Source organism: Plectropomus leopardus, chromosome 12 (genome assembly GCF_008729295.1).
Source record: "Plectropomus leopardus isolate mb chromosome 12, YSFRI_Pleo_2.0, whole genome shotgun sequence".
Classification (NCBI taxonomy): Eukaryota; Metazoa; Chordata; class Actinopteri; order Perciformes; family Serranidae; genus Plectropomus; species Plectropomus leopardus.
In genome coordinates this window covers 1,809,565-1,828,206 of record NC_056474.1, presented here as the reverse complement: position 1 = coordinate 1,828,206, position 18,642 = coordinate 1,809,565, and the positions used below count along the sequence as shown (strand labels likewise).

Below are 18,642 nucleotides of genomic sequence, written 5' to 3'. Positions count from 1 at the left end.
TTTAAAAATAGCCTCACATCGCTCTCTGCTGACTGAGGAAATGTGCAGGAAGAGTTTGTCCCCCATGATGTGTTCAAGGATAATTTCTGTCTTTGCAATTTCTAGCTACAATTAAAAATGTATTTCTCATCAAAAATTTAAAAAGAAAACAGTTTAAAGAAAAAAGAAAATCACCAAAAGTTTTGAAAAATTACTTTAAATTTTAAAGGGGGAAAAAGACAAACATTTTTCAGAGAAAAAAAAAGAATTTTCAGTGGGAAAATAAAGGTAAAAAAAAAATTAAGAAAAAAAAAAATGACCAAAAGATTAAAAGAAATCATGAAAAAAATCACCAACAATCTTAAATAAAAAAATGACTAAAACTTTAAAAGAGAGTGAATGTTGCCAGTTTTTTAAACTCACCAAAATTTGGTAACAATAATAATCACTTTAAAAAAAAAAAGAAAGAAAACAAATCACCTAGTTTTTTAAGTCACCAAAAATGACCCATTAAAAAAAAAGTTTTAAAAATCACCATTTTTTTTAAAGGAAAATATGCCTTTCCCCGCACACACGATCACCAGTATGGAAGTCATAGTTTCCTTACATTTGTCCGAGTTAAGCCCTCAAATCCTAGAAACGCTCCTGTCATGCAGCATCCAGACAAGTGCCTTCATCATTTGTCATTTTTAATATAAATCTTTTTCACCCTCACACAAATTGCACTTTTTTTTTTCTCCAAATGGACACACAGTCAGCAGTGGACAACTTACTGTTTGACATCTTCCTTATACACCGTGAACTGGCTAAAAGAAGGAGAAACAAAAAGAATAAAATAAGAGACATCTAACTTGATCTTACCACCACTTTACTATGGCATGCATAGGTTTCAGACCTTACTCAGAGAGACAACAGACACTTTGTCTAAGAAGTTTTCTAAACGATGCCGTGACTGCTCATCCGAAAAAAACACAACAAAAAGAGAAACAAACCAAAGTACAGAAAAGCTCGGCTCAGCCCGGGAAAACTGGAGGAGAGGATGGGCGTCGTGTCTCGCGAAAGCCTCGCGGTCCCGTTTGTCTGCACGTGGCGCGCACGAACACGCTTCAAACACGCGGCTGCGACGGCGTCTTCCCAAACTTTTTGGTTGTTTATTTTGCAGATGTCAGTCCTGTTGACAACACTGAGTGATTTTTTCATTTTTCCCGCCAATGCTTTGAGCACGAAGACACGCACGAGAGAATTAGCAGGTGACAAAACTGAGACCTGATGGGTAAAGGACGCGCGCCGCTGAGGGATGATGGGTAGGTGGCGATGAGCAGACACAGGGCTTTTCACACCTGAATGAATCTGGACAGCAGCTTCCGGAGACAGAAACGAGACAGCAAAGTGCTACCGGGAGCAGCAGCGGGGGTCTGAAGGCGAATTACCGTGAGCCAGTCCGTTAATTAGTGGGCAAACTGCAAAACAAGCAACAAGTTTCACCTCTGCTGCCCAACATTAACCCTTTGAGACCTGAGCAAACTGGCCTGAATCATTTAAGGAGTCAATGAGCAATTTAAGAAGAATCAACCACAAAATTGGCAATTAAATAGTCCAAAAAGTACAAGGAAATTAACAAGCACACAAAAAAACTCAATGGGAAAGAAAAAAACAAACAAAAAAAAAAACAACTAAAGTACCGGAGAATAAGCACAAATAAAACTGGAAAGAAAAAAGAAAGAAAAAAGTAACAGAAAATAATCACTAAAAACTCAAAGGGAAAGAAAAAAAGACAAAAAAATTACCTTTACAAAAAGTGCTTAAAAATTATAATAATTTTGTAAAATTATGTTAAATATAGAATTATGATCATTAAATATATCTTTTCGGGGATATTTCCCTTTTTTTTGTTTTTTTTTAAAAATTCTAAATCTATTTTTTTGTGGGACATTTTCTTGTTAAGCTGCTCATCGGCTGTTTTTTTTTTCAATGTTTTGGATAGAAAATCAAGTCAATTTTCTCACGGTTCAAAGGTTTAAATACTTGTGAAAGGTGTTTAAACGCAGCACAAAAAAAGTCGACAGGGTTAAAGCGAACTGAAATTAAAATTCTTTTTTGCAAGGAAATCAGCAGAAATTATCTTCGTGTTTGATTTGACAGTGCACTGAAAACAAGAATTTATTTCCTATGTGAATTTTTGGTAACGACTGTTGATGTATTTACTGGTAATCTGATTATTAACACAGCCAGTTAAGGATCTGAGGGGTGACTTTGTGAGCAGTTTCTTTGTGCGGTGGTTCCCAAAGTGGGACCGTAACAATGCCGAGAGGGACGCCAGATTTAACTCCATCTTGTAAACTGGAAATTTGCACACATGCGAGATTTCATCATGAAAAAAAAACAAAGGCACAAAGGAAGTCCATTAATTATTAATTCATTTAGGGGCCGTGGTATCTTTCTGTTGTACATCAAAAGACGTCCATTCGGAGGCTTTAAGGTGAGACATTGTCTCTAAAAATATGCCCAAAAATATCGTGATCTTTCTGTGCACAAACTGAGTGAAGATCTAAAATTTCAGCTCGACTTTAAACCAAATGCAGAGCTCGTTTAGAGGCAGATTTTACAGCAGCTCGGTTTTTTGTTGCTTGTTTTTCTGGTCTGAGTCTCAAAAGCCCGTCGCTGCGTCAAAAAAAAAAAAACAAAAAAACAAAAAACCAAACAAAAACAAAAAAGTCCACCTGTAATCGAGGCCCGGGGGTCGGTCGGCTGCTTGCTTCCTGTTTTAAACCGAGGAGGAGGAACAAAGGGACATTTCGGCTCCTGAGTTCTTTGTGAATTAAGGATTAGCATAGACATCGATACGAAAATAAAGTTAACGTTTGCATCAAACCTGCTGTGCAGCTGGGGGTTTTTGGGGGGAGTAACAGGTAAAAATGGGGTCAGAGATCATCGCAGGGTTCCTCTTTCAGAAATTTCATTCTTTTTAAAATTTAGCTCAGCTGTAGCGACAGTTTTCTTCACAGCGAGTACAATATGTGAAATAAAAGCTCTAAAACGTTTCAGTTCAGTTCTGTTTCCTAAAATCTTACAGACCTGAAAAATGGTCAAATGTATCTGCTTTCCGGCCTGCGTAGGAACCCGAGTCGACAAAAAAGGAGACGTAAAAACTTGCACAGACTCGGAACAACCAGCGCGCTTCAGGAGTCACCGGCGTCGGTACAAATCATTAAAGGATTGCTTTTTTTTTTCAATTATTTCCTTCCATTTGATAACTAAATATCTCACTCTATTGATATAATTCCATTTTGTTAAATTCATATATAAACGTTAACATGTACACACGCTCGTCACTGGTAATCGGTGGAATCGGGACCTTTATTATAATAAGTGGAACTTGCTCTTGCTGGCGCTCAACAAATATACTGTGAATGCAAGTAACAATAATTAATATAATGATAATTATAATAATAATAATAATAATTGTCGTCGTCTGCACCATGCCTTGTAAACCTGGAAAAAACTAAAAACAAAACAAGAGCCAGGTAACCGCCCCTCCCCAGTCCCCCCCCCCCCACGCTCCGCCCATGAAAAACAAAAACAAAAAGATTAAAAACAACGTTGAGTCGAGACTGCAGATTCTCTCTGGCTTCCTCAGAGTCCCGAGTCCACATGCGTCACACAGATCTCCGCCGATGTCCTGAAGTCAGTTGAGGGTCGGGGCGGGGGGTCGGTGCACGGGGGTGACGGCGGGGTGGGCTGTCGCTAACGGAGCCTCGGAGCGCTCGAGCCTCGGTGGAGACGCTCTTTTCAATCCTGTTTTTCGGCGTCAGCCTGCGTCCGTGTTCGTGATGAGTGTGTGTGCGCACGTTTGCCTGGTCAGCAGCCAGGTCTACGGGGACCACGTTAAAGGGTGGTCGGCCATGGCGGTCACTTGTCTGTTTCTTTTATGATGTTTTTTTTTCTATTTATATTTAACCGGGGCGTTTTTTTCCTTTTTTTATTTTGTTTTTTTTTTTAAATCAGTCTGACGCCCCGGTTTGGTGCCGCCAGCAGGTACACGGTGGGAGGGGCTGGGTATCTGCGGCGAGTCCACACGTGTTCGGCTCTCCGGGTTATTTTCAAGTCGGCTACTCCTGGTTGGCGTCCCCGCTGTCAGCCAGGATGACGCAGACGCAGCCTGGCGGGGCTGGAGGTGGCGGTATGCGAGGCCAACCAAGGTGGAGGTGTATTTTCATATTTACGATGGAGAGGGAGGTGCTGCGTGTGTGTGTGTGTGTGTGTGTGTGTGTGTGTGTGTTTTAAATGTTTGCGGTGTGTGTAAGCCGTCTAAAGATCTGCCCAGAAATGACCTCTGATCCTCGGCGGTGTTCGTGAACAAGCAGAACAGGAAGCGAGTGAGGTGGTTAACTTTCTACTACTTGTTATCGTGCAGAGGAGCGTCTCCTCGGCTAATAGGACTACACTGATGGAGGAGGTGGGAGGAGCCATTTCTGGACAGATCCTCAGAGTCCGTGTGTGTGTGTGTGTGTGTGTGTGTGTGTGCGTGCGTGCGTGCGTGTGCGTGCGTGTATACAAAGGGCTAGTGCAGGTAATCGTCCACAGAGGCGAAGGCGCAGGATCCGCTGCCAGTTCGTGCCATGATGGCGAGGCACTGGGCGGCCTGACCCACGGCCTGGGCCAGCGGGGGCTGCTTGGGCAGGTTGTGAGTCTCTGGAGAGAAAAAAAAGGCAGAACGGGAACAAAAATGTCAAAAATGTGAAAAGCGTCATTGGTATCGTGAATTTCTTGCAATTTGTGGGGCATTTCTTACAAACGTACTTAGTGCCTTTTAAGCCATGTCTTAAAAGTAAAATCTAATTTTTTTTCTCAGATTTCAAAGGTTAAAATGTACGTGAACTGATGTTGTTCCAGGTTTCAAAGTTTTAAACACATTTTGATAAAAAAAAAAAGCTGACCGACCTAATATTGCACTGTTGAGGGTGGAGCACACCGGCTCTCTCTGAATGGCGTCCAGCTGGTATCCGACCGGGCTGCTCCAGGGGTCTGAGTAGGCCAGCAGGCTGAATGCATCCTGCAGCAGGAGACACAAAAACGCACTGAATCATCTTCTCTTCAAAGGTTTTTATAATCACAAGTTCATTTATTTTGGGCGACCCACTGTGATTAAAACATCTGCAGCTGCAAAGAATTTTTTTCTATTTTTGGAGCTGGACCGATCATTAAAAGTGCTGCTGAATTATATTTACCAATCAACTATTCACTGCACCACACTCTCGGAGCGGAGAGTGTACTCTGGGCACAGACGGAGCAGCACAACATAATGTTTAAAAGAAAATATATAGCAAAATTACTGCCTAAAATGTAATTTATCAGTTATTTCTTTCAAAAAGTGTTGATTTTGTTGACAAAAACTGATGAAAATTATTCGTCCTTTTTTTCCATTAACAAAATCAGACGATGTCGAGCTACAAATAGATCAACTCCTCCTTCGACGCCAAAAAGATGTAGCAGGATTTAGGGTGGTGGAATCTAAACGTCATTTTCCTTGACGAGATGAAAATGTCATCGACAGACTATCGGACATTCAAAACAAGAGGACAGGAGAGGAAAACAGAACGGCCAACAACGGCTGTGCGTGCAATTATTTCAACGTTTAGACTGAAACACGAATTCTGTGAGAGGTGCTGAGTTTCAACCTCCAGACCAACATGCTGCAGATTCAGAAAGAATTCACGCTGAAATGAAGTAATTTTCTGCTTCTTCACAGTGAGATCAGTGAGTCAGAGTTTACATGAGGGCTGAGTACGAAACACGGCTGCTTCACGTTCGTCATTTGTGATATTTTGACCTTTTCAAATACATTTTTAATGTATTTAATAAAGTTTAATTCATTAACTGCCTACATAAATAAAGTTTAATTCATTAAAATAAATAAAGTTTAATTCATTAACTGCCATTCATAAATAAAGTTTAATTCATTAACTGCCATTCATAAATAAAGTTTAAGTCATAAACTGTCTGCAGAAATAAAGCGCAGTTCATTAACACGTTTCCGCAGCATGGACGGGAGTGATTTCTGCGTTACCTTGAGCATCTTCTTGTTGGTTGAGTTCTTGCCACACTCGCGGCGGAGAGGTGTTCGCTCATGCTCTGGAGCTCCCTGCCGAAATGGATCATCCTCTCGATGGCCGCCTGGCTCCCGCCGCACAGCTGCCTCTTGGACTGAGCGGACTCCACCTCTGCAGAGGTCAGGTCGCCATGCAAAATGGAGCGTTTTTTGTTTTTTGTTAATGTAGTGATGGTGTATTTACAGCACAGGCATTTAGCTGGAGTGCTTACCCAGCAACGTGCAGAAACAGCTAGAGCAGAAGAAGCCTAAAATCCTTCATTACCACAAAATTTTATTACAACAGAGATTTTCTACGGGAAGAATGATACCATCTTCTTCCTCAGAGGAAAGCGAGGACAGAAGAGTGATTCATTCCCTCCACATCAACCACAGCATAAATGTACTGAAAGACAACCAGGGGTGCGTCTCCGCGCTGAGAAACGCTCAAATTAAGTCACTCAGCTTCCACATCAAGTGGACTGTTGATGCGGAAACTGAATTCCTTTAATTCATCTGTGAATATCTTCTGTCATTTTCAGCATTTTATCTACTAAGAGAATAGTTAATTAAAATTCAGTGGCTGAGAACGGGTGTGGGGATTAAACAGGTTTGTACTTTGACCAAGTCATCATTTTGCTTTATGTTTTTATTGTTTGTGAATATTTTTTTAAATTTTCAAGTATGACTTCTACCTGCTCCTTTTTGGACAGTGTACTTTTCTTTTGTTTGTCTGTTTATAATATGTTTTAATTCTTTTTTTTTGGTTTGAAATTAAGTAATTCATTCATTCAGAAATGTTACTTTTTTTGTCCGTCTGCTTGTTTGCATTATAATTTCTCTATTTTCTTTTAGGTGTTTGAAATAAATAGATATAATTAAAAAATAAATTAATTCTTTTTACATTTTCTTTTATCAGCTGGTTTTATGGGCTGCCTGTGAGGGACAAGAAGCTGACAGGGTGGTCCAGACGGCTAAATTAGACAATATGACCACGTCCCTTCACATGAATTCTCCTTATTGCCCTCCGGACGCCGCTACCTTCTACAAAACAGAAAACAAATAGATACTAGGGATGATAAAAATGACTCAGTTGATCAATTTATCAGTTGGTAAGAATTTAATCAAACGTGAAATAAGTTAATATAAGTTATTAATCGACAGGCTATGAGAGGCTGTGAAAGTACATAACATATGTTGCTTTTAGCTTTGACTGAGGAAAAACACATTTGGTTTTGTTTGAAATAAGCAAAGTATTTTTGTCTTATTAGTCGATCATTAATTTGACCATTTAGTCAATTAAGTAAAGTGCTTAAAATTTGTAATCCTGAAAAAATGCATTTGTTGTTGTTTGAAATAAGCAATTAAAAAAAAAACCCAATTAATATATTGTTATTTTTACAGATTAATCGATTTTAAAAAGTGCTTACAATTTGCAGCACTAATAGAAAAAACACATTTGTTATTGTTTCAAATTAAGTTTCAAAATTGTTTTTTTTTTAAAATAATGATTAATCGATTGTTGATTTTACAGATAAATCGATTAAATAAAGTGCTTATAATACGCAACCCTAATAGATACTCAAATTATTTTATTCCTTCTGCCTTCAGGCTTTTAAATGCTGCTGACAGTAGTATTTGAGGGTTAAATGGGCAGAAACCTGCAGAACAGCATGGTGTTTATGCATTTATTTCTTTAGTTTTTAGTATTTTGTTTTCAATAGTTATGACCTCCGTTGTTCTGAACTACACTTTATGACCTGGTTATTCGGCCCATATCCTCATATCCCCCCACCACACACACACACACACACACACACACACACACACACACACACACACACACACACACACACACACACACACACACACACACACACACACACACACACACACACACACACACACACACACACACACACAGTACTCACCCATGTCTGCGTCACAGTCGTCGGGCTCGGTGGCGTGTTTGGAGCTGCCGTTGAGGAAACCATTGGAGGACGATTCTGTCACTCCGTTGGTGAAGTGGTCAACCTCCATGTCCACATCGCTACTGAGGCGGGACAGCAGGGGGAGGACAAAAAACACTCAGTAAGTGTGCGTGACATCTCACAGGAAGTTAGAGTCTCTGAAAATTAAAATTTGAGAAGTAACTCATGTGAAACACTTGTTTCTCAGACGTTTCGGTCCTCAGACCTTCGTCAGGTGATCATATGTTGTGTGTTTAACCCTTAGGGCCAGCTTTAACATAACACACACTCGCTCGGCTCTACCTGGTTATGGGCTGCTGGCTGCGGCTCCCGTTGAGGCTAACTTCAGACGCTGGGAGGGTGGAGCCAGAGCCTGGGGGGCAGGGCTTGTGACTGTGAGGGGAGGAGCTGTGGCTCTTATTAGACGTCACACCATTACAGCAGTTGCTGTCGAACCCTAAAAAAACAGCAAATAGACACATTTTAACTATTAATAAGACGTTTCCACCAAGTGTTTTTTGCTCTTTTCTACTTAAAATGGTGCAGCTCTATTTTCCAGCAGCAAGTGCCAGTGAAAGATCCCCGCATCCCCCGACAGAGGTTCTAGCTGAGCTCCAAATGTCCTAAATCGACTGTCCAAAGACTGTCCAAAATCCTATAGATGTCTGAAAATCCCAAACATGTCCTAAAATCCGGGAAATATCCTCAAATCCTAGAAACGTGCAAAACTTCTGGAAACCTCTTAAAATCCTAGAAATGTCCTAAAATTCGGGCTGGGCAATATGGAAGAAAGTCTTATCATGATCTTTTTTTTTCATTTCAGTTGATATCGATATATATCACGATATACATCAAATCACTATTTCTGTCGAGCTTAAAGGTTCCTTTGACTCCTCAGTGAGACATGAAGTTATCATCAGGTTCATTTAGGTTTAAATATTTATTTTCTTTCAGTCAGACATTGAACATGACAAATATACTGTAGAACAGCATCACCAGCAGGAGGACCTGTACACCTGTATATCTGCTCTGACCTGCAGATGTGAAAACAGCGAGCGCAGCTGGACTGTACCTGGGAGGTAGGGCTGGGAGCTGCTGGCTTTGTGGCTGGGGCTGCTGAAGGGCCGGGGGGAGCCGGGGTAACTGTCCTGAGACTTTGGGCTGCGACCTCCCAGACACCTCACCTCGCTGTCCGTCCCATTCACCATCTCTATGAACTGTCTCACCCTGAGGACGCAAGGGGAGGGAGGATGGAAAAAAATGAGGGAATGAGAAAGGAAGAAGGTAAGAAGAGTGGAAGAAAAAAGGAAAACACAAAATTAAAGATTGTATATTAGTACACAGGAAAAGAAGCAAAAAATAAAAGGAAGGCAAAAAGGGTGGATAGACAGGAGAAGTTTTTAAAGGACAGACGATGAAAGAAACACATGAAATTAAGTAAATAAATTAGAACGTTTAGTATGAAGCCATGGACATGAAAAAGAGAACATCCAATATGTGGTTTACTTCTATCGCATGTTAAAGAGAAATGCAAATGCATCCTCAGATAGTCACTTGAGCATGAAGAGAAGGTCTGGGTTCCTCTCCAGGAGGTTTGGGTAGAGCTGCTGGGTGGTCTCGATGGCCTCGCCCATTCTGCCCGACAACACCAGCTTCTGGATCTCTGCGAGCCGACAGAAAACACGATTAAAAAGCTGATACTTACACCTCGTTTTTCCAACGGTGATGCTGTCTGTTTGCTGTCCAGGCAAACTTTCTAAAAGTAATTTTTGTATTTGTATTCATAAGACTACACATTTTTACTGGCCAACATAAAAAAATAATTCAACCTATTTGCACGTCAGACTGAAAAAAAATATAATTTTCTTCTGTTCTCCAAAAGTGCTGCCACCTTATAAAGAAATAAGTAAGTAGGAGCTTTAATATTCTATTTTCCCAGAAACTTTTATTTATCACAGGTTTTCTTCTTATGAAAAAATTCTATCGGCAGTTTAGAATATGCTTTATGTGACCTGCCACACAATATAGGATATTCAAGCAACATTATTTTTAAAGAAACGTTTCTGCACTAAGACTTTTTTCTCCGTAATAGCAAGCGAGCAGCTCAGAACCGTCGATATTGATCCGTTGATCTGATCTTGAGTCCGAGATACAAAAGGGCAAAGCCATAAGTTTAGGAAATTGAACCGGAAGACAGGATTTTTCTATCTCTGAAACTTGAGATCGGATAAGCAGATAGATATTTTTCAGCAGTGAATCCCCTGGTTTCCATTTTTAACCTGGTAGCAGTTTGATTGAGAGACGGGCAAACAAAGACTCACTCTGTCGGTTTTTGATGGAGGCCAGCTCCTCGTGCACGGCCTGGTCTGTGGATTTGGCAAAGGCTTCAGCCGTGGCACAGTAGCTGTGGTGCACCAGGTAGGAAGCACCATCCTGACGAGACAAGAAAAAACCAACATAACACACTGTGATTATACAGACCATTACACTCAACATAAGAGCTTTTCTTCATCTCAGCAGGACAGTTTATTCACAGGACCTAAACCAGTTTACGTGGAGATAAAACTCAATAATCGTTCACTCACGGTGCAGGAAAACTGCACACGACGACGTCAGAGTTAAAACAGGAAGTCAGTTTGTAAATTGTGTGTTTTAAAATTAACACTTTGGGTAATAATTATAATGTAGAGATATTCCACTGGATTTTAGGACATTTTCAGGGTTTTAGGATGTTTTTATGATTTTAAGCCATTTTTACGATTTCAGGGCATTACAAGGATTTCAGAACATTTCTAGGATTTTAGGACATTTTTAGGATTTTAGGACATTGCTCAAATTTAAGGACATTTCTCAGAGATTTGATACTTTTCCCAGATTTTAATACATTTCTTAAATTTTAGGATTGTTTTAGGATTAATTTTAGGATGATTTGTAGGATTTTGCCCACAGCCTTAATTTGAGTGTGCCAGTGTTTGGTTTGCCATCGTTTTCATGTTCTTGGCTAAACTGTTGATTTGTTTCCAATCTCTGATTGTTTAACTGCTCTGTAATGTTCCCAAATCTGAACTATTAACTTGGCGAGTTGATGAAAAAAGGAGGAAAATAGAACCAAAGTTGTGATAAACCAGAGTTATCCTGTAAGTATGTGTGTGAGATAACAGTTTAATGTGTGTGCAGGTGTGTTTGACTTTTTTAAGGATGAATCTTCCTCTCAATCACATATAATTTGCACACAGCCAGTTCTAAAAAATCTACTTTCTCTGCCTGCAGTGTTTGCAGAGAGATTTGGGATCAGAGGCCTCCGCTCCTGCCGACTCGTCATCGTGTTTCTGCCGCCCTACAAAGACAATAACACTTCCCATCCACCAATCTGACGCGAGCATAGGAACTTCCTGTTTTCAATCCCACGCAGCGAGGCGACTTTCCTGCATAAAAGGCAACAGCTCGCTCCACTCCACCCCACCCTCAACCGCAATCCCCATCAAATGGAGATTAAATCCATTCAGAACAAGTAATCATAGCAACAGAGAGCTAATCCCATCAGGGCAGGGCATGAAGAGAAACCGAGTCCTGCAGCTTTTACTTCTGGATCCGGCTCTCTGATGGGGAAGCGGTCCATCTGGGCCTCCATCCTCAACATGTCAGCAGTAATTTCCTGTCACCTACAGCGTCCAATACTTCCAATTACTCATCAGCGGAGTGGTGAAAGTATTTGAAAAGTTGAAATCCAGGAATAGATTTAAAATAACCTGCACTAAATCCAAAACCTCGAGTCAGATCATAATGAGTCTGAAGATCCTGCAGTCTCACAGCTAAATCTACATGCCGAGGCCCGGAGACATTAAACCCACATCAAAGAACAAGTGGCTGATTTTTGTCGCCTCATGTCGTCTCTCAAAAAGTTGCACCTGAACACAACGCAAAGACTACAGCCAACAGCCAACTCGCTCACTTCTGCACCTGCGTGAGAGGAAATAACGTTTCATATAAGCAGGCGACGGTCGTCTGTATTCGCCATTTTAAAAAAAAAAGACCAAGAGAAAGGATTCAAGATGACCGTTAGCACATTAATGCCTAAAAACCCAAGCAAAAAAGAAAAGAAAAAGAAATAACAACCAATATATGTGATAAAAAGAAACAGACGGTGGAGTTAATTAAAAGAAAGAGAACAGAAATGGGTTTTGAGCTGAAAACTTAAAACTGTCTAGAGAAGTTGTTTTTCTTTGTTTTGGGGAGTCTGTTCCAGGTGACTGGTGCATTAAAAGAGAACATTTTTTAGCTTTTGTTGACTAAAACTAGGCTAAAATAAAGAATTACCCGATAACAAAAATGACTTAAATTAACATATATTTTCATTAAAAAGGAAAATACCTAAAGCAATTTGTTTACAAAATTTCTTGTGTTCTCATCCAAAACCAAAGTATTTCACAGTGAACTCACTTCTGGATCATGGACTGCCACTCGCCCTCGCGCTCTCCGATGGGGAAGCGGTCGATCTGGGCCTGGATCTTTGTCCTCCACTCTCGCATGTAGTCCTCGATGTCGAAGACGAAGGGGTGCTGGCCGAAGTTTGCGTCCACCACCTCCCCTGGAGTCTGAAGGCCCACGGTCGGGTACAAGTTGGGCTGCATCGGAGAGGGATTAGAGTTTAGAGAATTCGGATGATGATGATGATGAATTCGGAAAGGCAGCTGGGGATGATATCAGGACAATACATCAAGACAGTAAACAATGAGAGGAAAACACAGGAAAACAGAAAATCTCAGGAAATAAACTTTTGTCTACAATTAGCCCTTAAAGCTCGAGTTTATAATCTGTCTGCTGCTGCACTTTTATTGTCAGACAGACCGTCTTTCACAAGAGAGCCGAGGTTCAAACTCCTAAAACATTAGATGGGCGTAAAGTAAAATCTCTGACTGGCTCGTTTGAGGGAAAACAGCAGTCAGCGAGTTTAACGGCTGATTTATTTAAACCACAGAGAAAAGATTGAGCTGCGGGCCACGATTCACAGGTCATGACCCACACTATGAGTACGTGTGTTTGTCCGTGTGAATGAAGGATCATGTCACCCGGTGCAACAGTGTGGCTCATTGATGTTTTTAATAGTTTTTGGACAACAATGGAGCTCTGTGGCACAGAGGAAGAAGATGCACGAGGCTTTTAAACACTGTAGGAACCGTCTGACAAAATCAAACACAAAGCTCTGTTAAACGGCAGCAGGCTGTTAGTAACAACTGAACAAAGAGCTGGCACCAACAACCCCAAAACCTTCAAATCTGGGCAGCGAGACAGAAAAAAGGGACTGTTTACACCCAAACAACACAACAAACCAAAACTGATTTTTGGAGGCATTTCTGAAAATATCAACCTGATTACAAATGATTTCATGATTTACTTCCTGCTTTTATTGGAAATGTGTTCAGACAGGAAAACAGGGAGGTGACTTGTTTAACCCTTAGGGTGCGCTTTAATATCAGTCTTTATAAGAATTTTAACCCTTTAAATGTAAGGTTTTTATATGATTCCACTGTGTTTTAGATGGAAAAAATATATTTTCAATATACTACATGCAAAGTAGATTTTTTTTAATTATCACAGCCTGGGATAAGTCATTGATTAGCAGCAACACTGATTTTTAAACATCTGGTTTTTTGTGCAGTGTCAAATACACTCATGCCGCTGTGCACACAAAATGTGCTTTAAAAAAATCAGGCTGTATCAAAAAGGTTATGCATTAGTATGATTTTCTACTTTCATTGAGTTTATTCTTTAACCAATATCAGTCGTAATCATAAACATCAAATCTTCATACATTTTCAGAATATTAAACTTTTAAATGCCAGGTTTTTGTCATGATGCCACTGTGTTTATAAGAATCACACAAAAACACAAATAAAGAATTATTTTTGATAAACTACATGTGAAGTAGATTTTTTTATGATTATCACAGCCTGAGATATATCAATGATTTGCAGCGACACTGATTGTGACCGTGCACCTAGTGGAAACAGCATGTATTTTCTCCATATGCCAGATAAGGTAAAAGAAAAAAAGACATCATCTGGTGGAAAACAGTAAAAATGACAAATTCCAGGGCAAAAAGCTCAGAATGACACCCAGAAAAAATACAATGCAGTCTGAATGTAAGAATTTAGTTTCCACAGTGTGTTTTAGACTGATTGTAGGAGCTGAGCTGGAAATTCACAGATTTAATTAAAATACACAAACTTACCCAAATGTATGCCATAAGCAGGAGCACAAAATTATCAAAAACTGAGAAGCATGTCGAATGAGCCAAACTTAGCTGACTGAGCCAAACTTATTTTGTGCAAATTGTTGACATGCCAAACCCAAACTGTTCAACACATATCTATGTCTTATTCCTGTGAGCGGCCGTTGTGCTTTTTTGTTTTTTGTTTAAAGTCCGTGACGACTGTGATGGCAGCATGAGGAGATAAACAGAAGCCTGAGGTGAGGAGGCTTGTAGGGGTTCATTGTTTCTCCATCTATCTAATCACAGCATTGATTTGATCAGAGGTGGTGCTGACTGACAACGGGCGTTCACCACAATAACTGCATGTGTGACAGATTGTTGTTGGGTTGGTGCAAGAGTTTTGGAGGTGTCACTACAAGTTTTAGTATGTAGTCATAAAAAAAAAAAGGATGATCATTCATATAGAGCAAGACTGGTTTTAAGCATTCACCTTGAAAAAGTAGATCTTGCCTTAGAGAAAAGGTCATTTCACTGATATAAAGAGGCTCCTCACATAAAGCTCGGATGTCTCTGCAGTAGAAAATACTCTTGAAATTGGTGCAACATGACCAGAGAAAACTGAGAAAAAGGGCTATGACATTTTCCTTTAATCAAGCGGTAGTAAACCTACAACTACCAGAATGCACTGTGCTGTACTGCTGGTGATGTAACGTGGCCTCGTCTGTGCGATAACATGGCGGCTGGCTGGTAACAACAGTTGTATTCGAGTTAAACGGTGAGATAAAACATGTTTCTCAAAACATTTAAGGTGAGAAACATGCAACTCCGTAATGTGGATTTTCGTTATGACAGACGGAAATTTTGTGTGTAAATTTCAGATCTACAAATGCAGAACTGAAATCCACAAACACTTTTTGATTCACAAATAAACTGGACTCAAATACCAGTCTGACAGCTGTAAATGTTAAAAAGATAATCACAAATACTTTTTATTTATTTGTAAATTATTTGAGTGTATTCATAGATTCTTTTTATATCTGTGGATTTTGTCTGTGTATTTGCAGATCCGATATATTTGCAAAATGTTTTTATGAGTTTAAATTTTTTATTTTTTTAAATTTTTGGAGGGGGTTTTATATTTCCAGATTTCACATTAACACACAGACTGTCGATCTGTTTACACGAATAATACTGGGACAAATATATCTCCATACAAAGACGTTTACCACAGTTCGTCTACAAATACTACCCACATTGTTCTGATACAAAGCTGGTTAAAAATCTGCAAAGTATCCCTTTATTGATATGTCCGGGTAAAAGGAACCGGTTTAAATTTGAGTTAGGAGTAGGTTTCGGGTTAGGGAATGAATATAATTGATTAAAGTCTGCATAAGAACAGTAATACAAAAGGTGTGTGTGTGTCTCTTAGAGTTGCTTTTGTTGTGGTCCAACAACCACAAAGGTCAGCTGTGCCGAGGTGACGCACTTCACTGCACAACTCTGGAGGAACATGAATGTCTGGCTCTCAGCCAGGCCTGTTTTGCTGCTCAATGGATTATTGTTGTGGCTAAGACTCTTATTTTCTTCTCCCTCGAAAAACAGCCGGCTCCATTTTCATTTGCTACCGAGCGAGAAGGGAGGAAAAAAAACCCTTAAAAACAAGCGTCTCCCTCACAGTTCGATGTGGTTAATGCATGCATGAATCTCATTAGAATTAATGTCCTTTTGGTGTGGGAGTCCTTCACATAATGAAGCTGACGGGACGAGGGAGACTCGCCTAACGATGAGACGCAAAACTACACAATGATGTCCTGTTCAGGCACAAACAGTATTTTACATTTTTATTTAAGTACTACTTAAACTTTTTTAAACGATTTTTGGTCACTAGGGGGCAGCAGAAACAAGTTGTAAACTAATAACCTCATAATGTCATAGAGCAAAAAAGGTAGTAAACAGCTGCCTCATTAGTAAGGGTGTATCGATACATCAATTGTATCGATGCATCGATTAATATTCCTGTGATTTATGCCGTGCTTCTAGTGTGACTGTATCAATCTAAAACAATATTTAAGGCATAAATCCACTGTATCGATACAGAAAAAAAAATTGTAAAATTTGAAAAAAATAAATGTACAAATTGGTGAAAAAAAATAAATCTAGGGTAAAAGGGTCCAAAAGTTGTATATGTGTCTGATCTGTGACAGCCAAACTTTAAAAACACAAGTTACATTTAATTCATACAATAAATTACTAGAGAAGATTTTAGTGACACCTTACATTTGATTTTTTTTTAAAAATAAGGATAAACTCTGTTAAGAACCTGCCTTTTTATTACTGGAGCCAAAGAAAGTGAATGAAACTGAAAACATAAATAGTGCAGAGGTGATATCAACAGAAAGTGGCTTAAAGCTGTTTGGTCTATGTCTTAGTAAAGAAGATACAGATACAGACTGTACAAGTCTGTATCGTCTATTATCGTATATTATGCCTGCTGACGCATGCTGAACTCTGCTATAATAACACTTTGCACCGTCAGTGTGGCATGTGTCCAGACTTATTTCTCCCCCACAGTCCGAAGGACCCTCAACTCCCCCATCATTAACATCTGAACCTCACAAGTTTTCCGGTCTCCGATACATTTTACACAGCGTAAATATTTTGACTACAGTGGACATTCTGCAGGATATCAAACATTTCATTTCTGTAAACAGCCTCCTGTCCTGCAGTCCTGATTAATAATGGGAGTGAACAAAAATGTGGGTACTTACTGGTAGGTCTGTGAAGGCAATACCTGCAGAGGACGAGAGAAAGTGTCAGTCTGAAGGCGAGGGGTACGTTTTATTTCTACTTCACACGCGCGCGCACACACGCACACACGCACACACGCACACACACACACACACACACACACACACAAGGAGGCCACAGTCAGTGTGTTTACACGTGCAGATGTCTGGTTATTGTCATCTTTCTGCAGTAACCTGGTTGCTTAAACGTCGTGTAAACGAGAGACTCGTTTACACAACGCAGCGAAATCCCTGCAGACGATTAAGCACCATCAATGTACGTCAACTCAAATTACTTGTTTTTGGCAACTGACAGGCTCCGATTGTTTATTACGTGTCTGACAAGTTTATGGAAAGGATTCCTATAGAGAAGGACCGTTTAGATAAAAAATAAAATCCTCTTAGCTAAACCAGAAACAGCCCAGAAATTTCCATCACCAAACCCACTGGACTCCATTTAAATAAGCAGTAATTTTAGTGTGTATTGAGCCAACATATTTTCACATTTAACTAATTAAGGGTGTATTTCAACCAAACCAGAGTTGGTGATAGTTGGAACAGTGGAGAGATGGACCAAGACGTTTTTTTATGAGTTTCATTTCAGTTATTTTGATCAACATCGGTTTAAGTGTGTTTTGCGATGATAAAAATAAAATCATCCCTACACTCTGGGAAAAAAACAATGTCTGTTTTTGCAGAAATGAAAGAAACTGCTGGAATCTCTTGGACTTCAATATTATTTGGATTTACAAAGATAACAACTCTTGACAAATGTCTGAATTGGGGACAGTGGAAAGGAATCATAGTGATGCACAAAATAGTCATTATTTGATCTCGTCATATTGTGCCTCTTACTATATTAGATAAAAAGTAAGATCCTGATTGTGTTGAATTAGAAACAGCCTGAAATTGATATTGCCAAACCCACAAGACTCCATTTAAATAAACAGCAGTTTTATTATCATTAAACACAATTCATTCAAAGTCAACAGAATCAAAATAAAAAGCAAAAACAAAAGCCATCTTGGTTCATCTATCCACTGTTACAACAATCACCAACACTGATTTGGTTGAAACAAACCTTTAATTCATACAGTTAGATGTGACAATATTTTTGCTCTGCACATGCTAAAATCAGTATTTATTTAAATAGAGTCTGGTGAGTTTGATGATCGTGATTTCTGATAAAACTAAAAGGATCATACTCTTTGACAAAATTATGGAAAGGATCCCTACAGAGATAGACCTTTTATTAAACATTTAAAATAATGAGTGTGTCAGTGACAGAAACTCTCACTTTTTGTGGACATAAAATGACAGTGCTGAATTTGCCTCTGTGCACTGCAGCACTTTTGCTAAAAACTGGACGACTTTCAGAAATTGTTGCTTCCATAAGTCACTTAGACACAAAAACATCGGAAACAGGGTCCAGATAAAAAAAACACTTGTTGCACTGTAAATCTAAATGCGGGTTATTTTGAAATAGCGAGTAAAAATGAGATGAGCTCCATGTAAATGTGAGTTAACCAGTAACCAGGCTACTTCAGAGCACATAAACAAATTCTATGACTCTCTGTCCTAACTTCATTTCTCCTGATAACCTGG

General features: G+C 39.5%; 1 protein-coding gene across 1 annotated transcript in view; it reads right to left on the bottom strand.

Moving 5' to 3' along the window:
• Window positions 1–3,317: 3,317 nt before the first annotated feature.
• ranbp9 (RAN binding protein 9) overlaps window positions 3,318–18,642 on the bottom strand; it is a 28,014-nt gene continuing 12,689 nt past the window's right edge. Inside the window, 11 exon segments of the mRNA XM_042497775.1 lie at window positions 3,318–4,671; window positions 4,921–5,032; window positions 6,047–6,094; window positions 6,097–6,200; window positions 7,999–8,120; window positions 8,341–8,494; window positions 9,110–9,264; window positions 9,592–9,700; window positions 10,359–10,470; window positions 12,474–12,662; window positions 17,020–17,042. Coding sequence (XP_042353709.1) covers window positions 4,541–4,671; window positions 4,921–5,032; window positions 6,047–6,094; window positions 6,097–6,200; window positions 7,999–8,120; window positions 8,341–8,494; window positions 9,110–9,264; window positions 9,592–9,700; window positions 10,359–10,470; window positions 12,474–12,662; window positions 17,020–17,042 — 1,259 coding nt within the window. The 3' untranslated portion in view covers window positions 3,318–4,540.